General features: G+C 34.6%; 1 protein-coding gene across 1 annotated transcript in view; it reads left to right on the top strand.

Annotated features, from left to right (window-relative positions):
* LOC130245949 (FERM domain-containing protein 5) overlaps positions 1–14,023 on the top strand; it is a 238,060-nt gene that overhangs the window by 208,684 nt on the left and 15,353 nt on the right. The window contains exons 7-11 of the mRNA XM_056478742.1: positions 1,266–1,353; positions 4,162–4,250; positions 5,870–5,933; positions 6,090–6,181; positions 11,715–11,789. Coding sequence (XP_056334717.1) covers positions 1,266–1,353; positions 4,162–4,250; positions 5,870–5,933; positions 6,090–6,181; positions 11,715–11,789 — 408 coding nt within the window. The remainder of the gene's footprint in view (positions 1–1,265; positions 1,354–4,161; positions 4,251–5,869; positions 5,934–6,089; positions 6,182–11,714; positions 11,790–14,023) is intronic.

Here is a 14,023-nt window from a genome sequence, read left to right as displayed (position 1 = left end):
TTCCCAGCGCCTAGAGGCAGAGGGAGACCACCACGGCGTCGGAGGTGTCGGCCCTCAGGAGCGGGCCCTGGGGAGGGGGGTACTGTCATGGATTGGTCAGGCTCTCACGACCCCCACTCACGAAGATCACCATCACCTGACTTCTAATGAGCACACAGCTGCATCACATTCACGAGCACCAGATAAAAGCACAGCACTCCAGTCGCTCATTGTCCGGGCTCGTCTCGACGAAAGCGGACAACTGAGCGACCACTCAGCGTAGTCATCCTCAGCTAAAACAAACGATTTACTTACCTGTTCTCTTTGTATTCCTCCTAGTCTTCCTGGTCCTCCCGAATCGTCCTGTCTTCCAGTCCTTCCAAGTCTGTGTCATCCTCTGTCAGCTGTATCTGGTGTGTGCTGTCCATCCTCGTGTATTCCTGTTACCCAGCCACGGAGGAAAAGACCCCAACATCATTCCTGATCCTCCTGGCTATCCTTCATGTGCTCCTTGTTGTCATTTAATAAACACCCTAACGTTTCCTTACCTCTGTCTCCTGTCCGCTTCATAACAGCTTGAATGTTGAATGGCCAGCGCTGAATAAAACATGAATTGGTGAGAGGTTTCCTGGAGTGATGATACTTGAACCGTCTGTATGGATTGGTTTGCTTTCTGTGTGAAGTGTAAAGTGTCAAAATAAAGGCGTTTATTCACAGTGAGATGAGTATTATGTTTTAATACAGATGCTTTAATTTTTTTTAAAGGAACACTCCAGCCGATCTTGGTCTGGTGGGAGCAATTTTAGCTTAGCTTAGCATGGATCATTAAATTGGTTTAGACCATTAGCATCTCTTTCAAAAAAAAGAAGAAGCAACTTAGTACACAATGTAACCAAGAGTCAATTGGCCATAGTTAATAGCAAATAAGCGGAACTCTTTTTGTGAAATTATACAGTGAGATGCTAGTGGTCTAATACAATTCAATGATCTATGCTAAGCTAAGCTAAAAGTCTCCCGCCGTACCTGAAGTTTAGCTGAATAAATTCAAACATGATAAAACTCAGTTTAACTTTTGGGGAGTTATAAAATTAATTTCCCCAAAAAGTGGAGTGTTACTTTAAGTTGTAGCAATTAAAAAAATATATATATTTGTGGACAAAACCACTACCAACGTGGATTTGGATTAACAACAGTGATAGCAGTGTATCAGTCCTGAAATGTAATTGGTGGCTGTGCTGATGCTGTTTTTTCCACCAGTGATGTTGTTTTCTTAATATGTTTTGCAGAGGTCAAACCCCAGAGACTTCTGAGCTGAAGTTCTTGCAGAAAGCACAAATGCTTGAAACATACGGTGTGGATCCTCATCCGTGCAAGGTTAGTTGTCTCTACCTTACACTGTTTTTACGGAGGAGTTGTTCATTATATATGTTAAACACAGAAAAGTTTCTTATTCAGACAGTTTGATTCCAACTTATCACACCCGACACAATGCAGTACCAGGCACCGTGTTTTTTGCTACTTTTAGCTTGGCGCAGTTATCATTTTCACATCACCACAAGCACCACATTGTTTAAATAGCAAATTGATTTGCACCCATTTGTGTGTTCATGCACTGTAAAAAATAGCTGTTAATTAACGCTTTCTGTATTTTGTGTTTTCTATTTATTCACGTAATGAATTGCATTATGGGATATTGATCTCTGCTCTGTTAACTTTATATGTTGAAAATTAAACTCTACAGTTTAACAAAGTGACTTTTATCGACATTTTAGTAGTTTGAGACCATAGATGTTTACATTAGATGTCGCCGACACTATTGTTGTCTTTTGGAAGGAATGCGTCAAAAGAGCTGACATTTTAGTACAGGGTACTGCTCCATAGGAATGAATGTCGGACCAAGGTGCAATGGAGAACAGGCCATCCAGAGCCCAAGATATATACACAAATATACATATATCTACGATCGGGAATTTTCCCGGTGGTCAGTAGGCAAAAAAAAATTTATTATATAAATTATAATTTTATCTCATTACTACACCTGTACACAGTGTTAAAGTCCAGCATCTTTACATTGGCTTTAGTCTTGACTAGTGTGGTTGAATAAAAGATCTGGCGGTGCTATTGACGCATGCTTAGGGTCCGTATGCGATATCTAGTGTATCTAGAGATATCTAGAGAATTAAGTTTGTAAAATAACAGAATATGTACTGGCAGCTAACTACCAGTTATTTGCAGCATAATTTACAACACCAACCCAGACAATATATTACTTTAAACTATTAAAAACATTCATAAGTCACTTTTTCAAACCTTTCAAGGTCAAAAGTTGATGGAAGAAAGGCCAAGGTCCCATAATGCAATTCAAAAGCCTAAATAAGTGTGAAAAAAACATGAATCACGAAATACAGAAAAACTGTAAATGTACAGATATTTATTTACAGTGTGGGCTTGCTGGTCTGAATAGCACATTTTTTTGTTTTGTTGCTATTTAAAGAGCACATTATTGATATGCAGGATCCAAACTTGCATACACAATGCTTATTACACACACAAGAATGCACAGCAGCACAAATATATTTAAATATGAAAAATCTAAGGATTTTTATGTAAGTAAAAAAAAAAAACTATTATTATCTACATAAAAATAAAAGGTGCTACCTCCTGCCATGCCTTCTCTAACTCAGGGAGCTTTGGTGAAATTCGGCTCATTTTGTAGATTTTTTTTTCTACTCAAATGTTTTTGGTCTGCTCACCATGGTCTGATCCATTTGTTGAACACAAAAGAACTTCTTTTGAAAATGCTGGAAACTGACTTATTATTTGATCGACTATGGAAGTCAATAGCTACAAATTTCCAACATTCTACAAAATATCTAAATATCCGAATCCTTATTCTCTTAATAAGGTATGGGTGTGTTAATGTGCATTAAACCATTCAGAGTCTCATCTCACATTCGATTTAAGAGTCAGTTGCATCGTGCTATGGAGCATTTGCTATTTACATGCCGGACTTTGTAAGTGGTAAAAACTGAACACTTCAGTAGTGAGAAAACAGTTAAACAGAGCATCTGCAGCACAAGGATAAAGAATGTGCCTCCTTCAATCAGCCTTTACTTTCACTTTCACTTGCTCTCTTTGTGGATAAGGAAACGGTGTTGTATGCACAGACATCCATTAGCCTACATAATTAATTTCGTTATTTAAGCGCAAAGATTTGTTTCAAAATTATTTCTAAATTCAGTTCTAATTTCAAGCAAATGAATAAATGAACAATAATAACGAAGTGTAGTCAAAAAACTGAGTTATATCCAAACACACATCCTATGCCCCATATGGTCCAAAACCTGACAGGTGGACATATCTAAGCTTGTTTTTAATAAAACAAATATAAATAAGCATATAATAAATAATACTAATGATAATAATAACATTATACAAAAACAAGTTGTTATGAATAAACTGAAAAAAGCCCCTGACATGAAGAAGGCATGGAGGCAGTGGTTTTTATATTTATGTAGAAAATAATAATTTTTGTAATATTTAAGACCTTTATATCTTTTTCATTTATAAAGATATTTATGTATTGCTGTTAATCCTGTGTGTATTAAGCAATGTGTAAGCTAGGCGCATAACTAACGCCTCTGCGCTGGACTTTAGACCTGCTTTCACCTGGTCTATTGCACAGTCTATTTTATTTCCTGAAAATAGCAACGTGCCAACAATGCGCCTTAACACACCTCTTTTCTAGATTGGAACACCCATAAGTTCACAAAGTGGTGCAAATGGATTTGCTATTTAAACAACGTGGCAGCAAATGGGAAAATTAAGGTTACGTTGGTCCGAAAATAGCAACACATCGGGGCAAACATGTCTTGCACCTTATTGTGCCGGGTGTATGATAGGGCCCATAAAGGTTTGTAATCACTTGATGGTGAGTAAATAGTGATTCAATTAAAAACAAAATTGTGTATGTGTGATCTTTTTACCACAAAGGCAAAAAAAAAATAAAAAAGCTGCTAGTTGTTCTGCCAAAAGTTAATAAAAGTAAGCCTGACAATGAAGTATGAAGGCTCAGCTGTGATGCACTCTTGCTCTACTGTCCTGTATGGCGTCTTCCTCCTCATTGTCTGCTGGCTGAAAAGTGAAGGTGACGTGGTTCTCCTCTGTCTCTGTTCATCACAGGATGTGTCTGGGAACCCTGCTTTCCTCGCCTTCACTCCATTCGGTTTTGTCGTGCTTCAGGGGAACAAGAGAGTCCATTTCCTCAAGTGGTGAGTGACTAATACTTGCCTCTTTTTCCTACTGAACTTTTATTGACGTCTTCGGCGCTGAGTAAACACAGAGATGCATACACACACATGTATCATGAAGCTGAAAATAATGAGTCATTCTCGCCTAGCGTTGGGCTCTGGGTATACAAGTCACAGCTGGCTTTATTATATTGTATTATACGTTCCCAGCCAAAAGGGCCTGACCATCTGCCTCTTTCTGAGCCGTTAGAGCAGACAGGTGTCCAATTATCCTTCACCAGCTCTCCATCCAGAGGCCATGTTTAAAGTCATCTGGCCACAACAAGTCTGTAAGGTCTGGGCATAAAAAAGAAGGAAAAGCACATAAAATACTGAACTATTGTGCTGCTTGTCCTTTGTCTCGGTGTCACTGTCGTGTTTTGTTGCATGCATAGACTGTATATTTTTACAGTTAAAGTAAGAAAGAGTGCTAGATATTTTAGTGTATGTTCCTGTTTTTTTATAACAAATAAACACACAGTAAAGCAGCTTTAGTGAGTGTAAAAAATTGTAATTAAAATGAGCTCACAATACAATTCGTAGGCATTTTGGCAGCTTAATTTTTAAGTTGTTAACACATTTATATTGAAATTATGAAAAATGCATGATGAATATTTATTTTGTATGTACCTGCATTGTCTGTTAAGTTTATATTCATTCATTCATTTTCTTTTCGGCTTAGTCCCTTCTTTAATCTGGGGTCGCCACAGCTGAATGAACCACCAACTTATCCAGCATATGTTTCACGCAGCGGATGCTCGTCCAGCTGCAACCCAACACTGAGAAACATCCATAAGCACTCACACACACTCATACACTATGGTCAATTTTAGCATACCCAATTCACCTATACTACATGTCTTTGGCCTTGTGGGGGAAACCGGAGCACCAGGAGAAAACCCACGCGAACACAGGGAGAACATGCAAACTCCACACAGAATCGCCAACTGACCTAGCTGAGGCTCGAACCAGCAACCTTCTTGCTGTGAGGCGAACGTGCTACCAACTGCGCCATCGTGTCACTTAAGTTTATATTAATGGAAATAATATTTAATAATATTATTAATAAATAATATTTCATGTACACAATTACATGGATTTAGAAATAAACAGAAATAAAGTGATATAGATATACAGACAGACAGACAGACCCATAATATACAAATACATAAAAATACATTAAAATCATTTACTTTAATCATTACTATTGGAATTTGAAGAGACTTTCAACCAGCACAACAAACAATGATTCTGAAGATAATCACCTACTGCACCTTTAAGTTAACTGTTTTAGTGGACGAATGTAGGGGTGATGAATGAGGGTAAAGAAGCTATTTTAGATGCATTCTTTGTTTTCTTATTGTCAGTTGTTACTATGGTTACTGATTATGTGTCACACCTGTGTCTTGTTTAGTTACTCATTATCTATTTTATAAAATGCCCTTTGTTGATTTTCCTATTTGCTGGTTTTCTGTTCATGTTGTCCAGTATTTTTTTTGCATTATTGTAAATAATTGTAACTGCTGCCAAAGATCATGAAACCTATATGCCTTCTTGCAACCAGCTGTGGCAAACTTTTTTTTTGTCATCCTCTTAAACAGGAACGAAGTGACCAAACTGAAATTTGAGGGAAAGACCTTCCATATATATGCAAATCAGAAAGAGGTGAGAGCATTAATTTTCCAACACTGGCATAGTCAGAGATAATTTGAATCAACCAAACTACCTTATAACAATGACACAATCAGTGTACACTTTAATAATTCCTTTCAATGACAGCACTGTATCAGTGCACATTTAATAATGTATTATTATGCACAGGACAAAAAGATCATCTTGACATACTTTGCACCAACTCCAGAGGCCTGCAAACACCTTTGGAAATGCGGTGTTGAAAATCAAGCCTTCTACAAGTGAGTTTCTTTGCACTTCTCCTTATGGTGAGACACATTTGTTTGGTTAGACAGGTGAAATGCTTCTAAAAGGGCAACTATGAGATAAACAAATCCCAAAAATAATTAGTCCCTTTTTGGCTCTTCCAAATTGCAAACCCTGTCATTTCCTTTTCCCAGTGCATGATATGTAAGAGCGGTAAATAAGCTGACTAATATCTAATAATGCAAGACAGTTCGTATGGACACCTGCGTCACTGTTTTTGACCTCATGGGGGTCATCGAATGGAACAGCCACGTGTCGCGAATGACCTTTACTGCGCAGGGAATGAGAGATGTGATCTGCTAGCTCCTCCAGAGGGATGTCTGTGCCCATTTCAGTCACGGCTGACTGTACGTGTCCTTGCCCACGCCATGGGAAAGTGTTTAAAGCGACCTGCAGCTCAAGGTAGACCGCAGTGTTACAGATAAGCAGTCAGATTTCTAAAAGAAGATGCAATATTCACAACACCACTGAGCCACCGCTGCTTTTATGATGAACGCTTTTGGCTGACTGAGGTGACATCTTTGGAATGGGAGCCAGTTTCAGAAGTCATTATGAACTGTGGGGAGGCTCAATTTAGGTGAAGGCAATTGGGTAATCACCGATTTGGCAAAACGCTGAATCCACATCGTATTGCGAGTCTGTCTGAATTCATTCCGCTGGGGGCAAAGAGAAATGTGTAGCTGTAGGTGAAGTCCCTGCGAAGAGTGGAATTTGTTGAAGGCGAAGGCAGATGATAATTGAAAAGTGAGTTTTATGATTCACATAAAGGCCGTCTTTGGGGAAGGAGATTCCACACCTGGTGATGAAAAGCCTGAATCAAATGTTCGCCAGAGACTGTCTGAGTCAGAATACGCAAGCTCTGCCTGCGCTTTCACTCACTAGGAGTGTGTGCCAAGTCTAGAAACAGAACTTGTTTGAACTAGTTGGTTTTCAATTACAGTTCAAACTAAAGAAATTAAATTTGAATTTAGTTTAAAATATGTCAATATTTCATAAATATATATATATATATATATATATATATATATATATATATATATATATATATATATATATATATATATATATATATATATATATAAAATATAAATATATAAACAAATAAATAAACCCATTGCTAAGTTTTAATTTTTTAAATGCAATTAACTAATCATGTAATACTAATAAATAGTAAGTGTCTGTATATGACATATGGCTGTATATAACATTTAAACTTACAAGTATTTATTTTCATGATACTGGTACTTTAGCCACAAGTACTTATTCATTTAATACTACTTATTCTTTGCAGTGCTTCCCACAGGTTTGAAATATACTTGCGGTGATAGCCAGATTGAAAAACACCATTTACCCACATCACATAAATGGTTAACTATATGCGACAAACAAAACATAATTTAATTTTTAACAATTTTATTTATTATGACACTGTTATATATTGTTTCTTTTCAATGGGTTAAAGTTTAAAATATATTAATCCACTATTTCTTTTACTTTTAAGCTATTCAGGAGTCATGTGCACCCACTGACAGGGTAAAATCTGCTTCTCTCTCTCTTTCAAGTTCAAAGCAAACTTGAATACCAAAGCATTTTAGAAATATATATTAAATAGCCTGTGAAATATAGTCTAATGACATAATCAAATTAATAAAATATACAACAAATGAAAAATAAATGACAGAAAAGGGATAAAAACAGACAATATCTAAAAAACTATAATTACAAGATTAAAGCGTGTACATTATTTAAATAAGGCAAATGAGTTGATTAACTAAGGGTGTACATATAGGCTATTTTGCAGCCAGTTTAGACCAGTCATTTCATATATAGTAAAGTTATTCGAAGTCATTTAGATTCAAGATTGAATTATTGAATGTTTCTCTCGCTCTCGCGACTGTGCTAAGTAAAAGTAGGCTGAAGTAAAAAGGTAATGCAAAAATGCATATGATTAACGACAGCTTCAGAAAGCAAAAGCTGAATCCCGGACATTTTGGGAGATTTAGAAAACCAGGCTAAACCAATTTTTAAGTCTCAAAAAGGCAGGTCTTTGTGGGTCTGCAGAGCATGTGAGACTATCTGTGGGAATGTTGACAGGTCTTGCGTGCACACAGAACAAAACGGGTAAATGAGAGAATTTTCCACTATTTAATCCATCACAGATGTTTGGTTATATTAGACAGATACAAAATAGTGTAAAAGGATGATAATAATAGTAAAAAACATGTCACTAAATATACTTGGGCAGCTGTTAATATACCTGGGCAGCCCACCCACCCAATTAAAGTTTAAAAGAAACGAATAGTACTTAGATATTATTACTTGTAGGTTCGTACGAGTACTAATAGTAGTAATTTTTAAAAATGTCCTTAGCAATATTTTTAACTGAACTCTGCTTTGGCCATTATGGCTCATAACATAAGACAAAAGGTGGTTCAAGTAACAATTCTTAATATGAAGTAGTGGCTTATCCCTGTCTATTATTAAGATATTAGCTGTTTATTTGTGCTTTTAAAGCACGTTCACACATGAGTGATCTTATGAATGTAATAAAATAATTACATTTCCATATAAGATCATGGTGGTTTCTTTTGTTGTTCTTTTACATTATTCAGGGATATTTTCCATCTGTTTAGAGGGCTTAGCTAAACGGGTTAATAGGAGACTGTTGAATAATATTGTTTGTAATTGTACAAATGTAATAAATGAAGTTGATTTAAAACAAGAATTTGTTTTGAAACTTGAGGACAAAAAAACCTAAATGCTAGGCCTGCACGATATTGGAAAATATTGGATTTTTTATTTTATTTTGCAATATATATATAAGAATACAATTTCACCAGATTACTTAATATCTCTATTTACAAAAAATGTATAATGTTAGATTGATTGGGGGTGGTTCATTCCACTGTAGCGACTCCAGATTAATAAAGGGACTAAGCCGAAAAGAAAATGAATGAATGAATGAATGAATGAATGAATAGATCGATTGGGAGGATTCTGCAATGGGAGTGCATCTTCATAAAATCCAATTAACAATCTATAATATTTTGGGGTCCCCCGACACATTTTTCGTTGTTGTCTGTGCTATTTTCAGTGCATTTCTGTATTTGCATGTGATGTGAGTGTTTTCATGCACATATTTAATCAGAGATTGATGAATTAATGTTTACTATTTGCATCTCTATAAAATCTAATAAACAGTCTATAAACTTTTTGAGGTCCCCCAATATGCTTTCATTGTGGTCTGTGCTACTTGCAGTGCATTTCTGTATTTGCATGTGGTGTGAGTATTTTCATGCATAACAATCTGTAAATAAAATCAAGAAAAAGACAAAGTAAAGTTTTTCATCATTTCCTGAGTCTAACAGTATTCAAGTACAGTAACTGAAAGATAAAAATAAAAGTAATGCAAAGTTAAGGTCACAAATGGTACAATTTCTTATAGCTGAAAGATAAAATCATTATACAACCACAGGCATCAAAAACACATGCAAATGATACATTATAATACAAACTCATCATTGCATACACCCTGCGATGTGACTATTGTGAATGATCACATTGCGATATCAATGCTGAAACAATATATTCTGCAGCCCTAAATGCACATGTGTGGAGTGGCGTAAAGTGATGAATTATAAAAAATACTCAAATTATCATAATTGGGTTGTTTTTCTCAAGAACTGTACTTTACTAATTAGTTTTAAAACAGTGCAGTTTTACTTTTACTTGAGTATATTTTTAGTGCTATATCTGCTTTTATTCCACTGTTTTTCTTTAACCTGCAGTCACAGGCCTTTAGCCAGCCTGGTAAAATATGTGGTTCTTTTTTGTCTAAAAGTGGACCTTTCTGCAATTACACGCCTCATTTTCTATTTAATTATGAAATGTAAATACTGCATTTTAGTGACATTTTAAGCACTATTCTGAATTAGCTTGTCGGATAGTCATCATAAGCACACCTTTTGACTATTTTAGCCAAAATAGTGTTCAAATCCATTTTAATATGGCACGCCTTTGGTGTCTCATGCCTTTTTATTGGGCTTTTTTTTTTTAATCAAGAATAAGGTCCAAAATTTAGAATAAAAGTTACTTGTAAGATGTTTTCTTAACAATACAGTAGCGAAAGATGACTTCTCTTATATCAGATTACACAGCTGGATGTTGGCCTCATGAAAAATATTTGATAGCATTGTCCAAAACCGATTAGCTGGTCACACTGAAGCCAAAGCCAACAGAGGATTCTGCTTAGTCTTAAAGCCTTTTTCAAAGGGTTATTTTCACTATTTATGATGGCATGGTAGTCGAAATAGGACAAATGAGCTCATGTGTGGGACAAATTCTGGACTTTTGTCAGTGAGGGGTCCGAACCACTCCTGGCTACAGGCCTGAGTCACTACTTTATTTTTTTCTTGTCCACTCTGATTAACACATCATCCATCAGCAGCGTAGTACTCACTACACTTGAGTACCTTTAAAAGGGCTACTTTTTACTTTTTTGAAATGTTTAAAACAGATACTTTATTTTATTATTTTTAAAAAACATTATTTTATAATTTTATTGATTTAGTTTTCACAAATAATGTAATAATTAAAATTTTCTGTACTTTTCCCACCTCTGGAGCTGTGTGAACAGTTTATGTGCAGTTAGAAAAATCTGGATGTGGTGTATGTTACACATTGATTTCACAGCCTATGTGAAAGTGTGTCCTCTGTAGGCATGTTTTCTTTATAGACAAATGTTGCACTGTGTTGATGAGAAAAACAAAGATTCAAAAATTTCCCAAATGATGTTTGACAAGCAAGACATTTTTCCACAGTATTTCATATATTTTGACTTCTGGAGAAATTCTTGTTTTATTTCGGCTAGAATAAAGGCAGTTGGGGTGGCGCAGTGGGTAGCACTGTCACCTTAAAGCAAGAAGGCCGCTGGTTTGAGTCCCGACTCGGCCAGTTGGCATTTCTGTGTGGAGTCTGCATGTTCTCTCCGTGTTCGATTGGGTTTCCTACGGGTGCTCGGGTTTCCCCAACAGTCCAAATACATGCGCTATAGGTAAAATTGAAGAAACTAAATTGTAGTGTATGAGTGTGTGTGTGTGTGAATGAGTGTGTATGGGTGTTTCCCATTACTGGGTTGTGGCTGGAAGGGCATCTGCTGCATAAAACATATTCTGAAATAGTTGGTTTATTCCACTGTAGCGACCTCTGAAATAGAGACTAAGCTGAAGGAAAATGAATGAATACTAGTTTCTTGAACTCTCATCATGGCAAAGATAAAATAAATCAGTTATTCGAAATTAGTTATTAATGTTTAAATGTTTAAAATCTTCTTTCCGTCAAACAGAAATTAGGGAAAATATATAGGGGGCGAATAATTCAGGAGGGCTGACAATTCTGACTTCAGCTGTATACTTTGTGCTTAGACTTATTTGTCAACCTGTTTGCTTTACTAGCAGTCTCTGAAATGGAATTTGGAATATTTAATAATCTCCCTCTGTTCCTCTTCAGGTTGGAGAAGTCGAGCCAGGTTCGCACAGTGTCCAGCAGTAACCTTTTCTTCAAAGGCAGTCGTTTCCGCTACAGGTAAGTATGGATAGACATACAAACACACACTCACACAAACACGGGTCACTGACAATGGACCACAGCCTCAGGGGTCTCTGTGCCAAAAAAAACCTGCCCGATGTCCTATTCACGGTCACTTAGAGGAGAGAAAACCTGCTGCGCATGGAGCGGCTCACAAGTGTTTACTTAATAACACCAATTGTACCAGATGAATGGAGCCATCGGGGCAATTAAACAAACAGCACGATCAATTATTACAGTGGGCTCTCAGGCTCAAACAGCTAATTAGGAAATTGATAACAGTTATTTTCTCACTCCTATGTAGGCATTTGAAAGCACTAAAGGACTCTGTTGGGAGTTTTTTGTTTAAGGGAAGTCGTTCAGTGACAGATTGAGAGGCAGAGATTGAGTTAAGAGAAAGGACTCGTAAAGGTTAATTTAATTTCTGAGCTTCATGGAGTCCAGGAGCAGCGGTGACCATCTTTCACAGTCACCACCATCACAATTCCCTACAAAATGTCAGGGGCTTGAGTGTGACTGGAAATCGCTGCTGTTTTTTGCCCAGTGGTTGTTGAGCTGTTTTCTTTTTGCTGGATATTGAAAGATGAAGTTGCTCTTAATAGTTTTAACCGGGGGGTGAAACTGAAACCAACTACCAAACACATGTGCAGGTATTTATTTGCACACTGGCTATACGCACACAGACATTGGGTGTACACATTAAATTTTTTATTATTAGATATATCTTAGATATTTGGGAGCAATATAGTATAATATAATATAATATAATATAATATAATATAATATAATATAATATAATATATATAATATAATATAATATAATATAATATAATATAATATAATATAATACAATATAATACAATATAATATAATATAATATAATATAATATAATATAATATAATTATTATAATATAATATAATATAATATAATATATATAATATAATATAATATAATATAATATATATAATATAATATAATTATTATAATAATATAATATAATATAATATAATATAATATAATATAATATAATATAATATAATTAATATAATATAATATAATATAATATAATATAAAATAATATAATATAATATAATAATATAATATAATATAATTTTATATTATTTTATATAATATAATATAATATAATATAATATAATATAATATAATATAATATAATATAATATAATATAATATAATATAATATATTATATTATATTATATTATATTATATAATATATAATATAATATAATATAATATAATATAATATAATATAATATAATATAATATAATATAATATAATATAATTTTATATAATATAATATAATATAATATAATATAATATAATATAATATAATATAATTTTATATAATATAATATAATTTTATATAATATAATATAATATAATTTTATATAATATAATTTTATATAATATAATATAATATAATATAATATAATATAATATAATATAATATAATATAATATAATATAATATAATATAATATAATATAATATAATATAATATAATACATTATGCTTTTATCCAGAGTGACTTACAAGTGAGGATAAAAGAAGCACTTCTAAGCATTATAGTGTAGCAGTATATAAATGCTATGACAAGTCGAAGTTAGTTTATTCATTTTTTTTTTTAATTAGTTGTTGTTTTTCTCTGAGAAAAATAAAAAGAGAAGAGAGTGTATCCTACAGGTGGCTTACAGTATCTGGTGCGTACAGAGAAGTATAATATAAGTTGATATTTGAGGTAGGATGTAATTAATTATAGTCAAATCAGTACTGTCCTAGTATTCGATTGTAGTTTTGGTTACTTCAAGACAGTGGTCAGCAATCTTGTTCCTGGAGGGCCAGTGTCCTGCAGAGTTTAGCTTTCAAAACCTGACACACCTGAACCAGTGAATCAAAGTCTTACATGGTATACTCGAAATTCCAGGCAGGTGTGTTGAGGCAAGTTGGAGCTAAACTTTGCAGGGACACTGGCCCTCCTGAACCAAGATTGTTGACCCCTAGTTAAGAGAATAAATAATCTGTTGCATTTCAGATATTAGGCCTATATCTGATATACACTCACTGGCCACTTTATTAAACTGGTTTCTTGAACATGACAATGACTTCACTGTACTCTAATGGCCTCCAGAGTCACCAGACTCAACCCAATAGAGCATCTTTGGGATGTGGTGGAATGGGAGATTCGCATCATGGATGTGCAGTCGACA

This window comes from Danio aesculapii, chromosome 18, assembly GCF_903798145.1.
Source record: "Danio aesculapii chromosome 18, fDanAes4.1, whole genome shotgun sequence".
NCBI classification, from domain to species: domain Eukaryota; kingdom Metazoa; phylum Chordata; class Actinopteri; order Cypriniformes; family Danionidae; genus Danio; species Danio aesculapii.
This window is presented reverse-complemented; position numbering and strand designations above follow the sequence as displayed.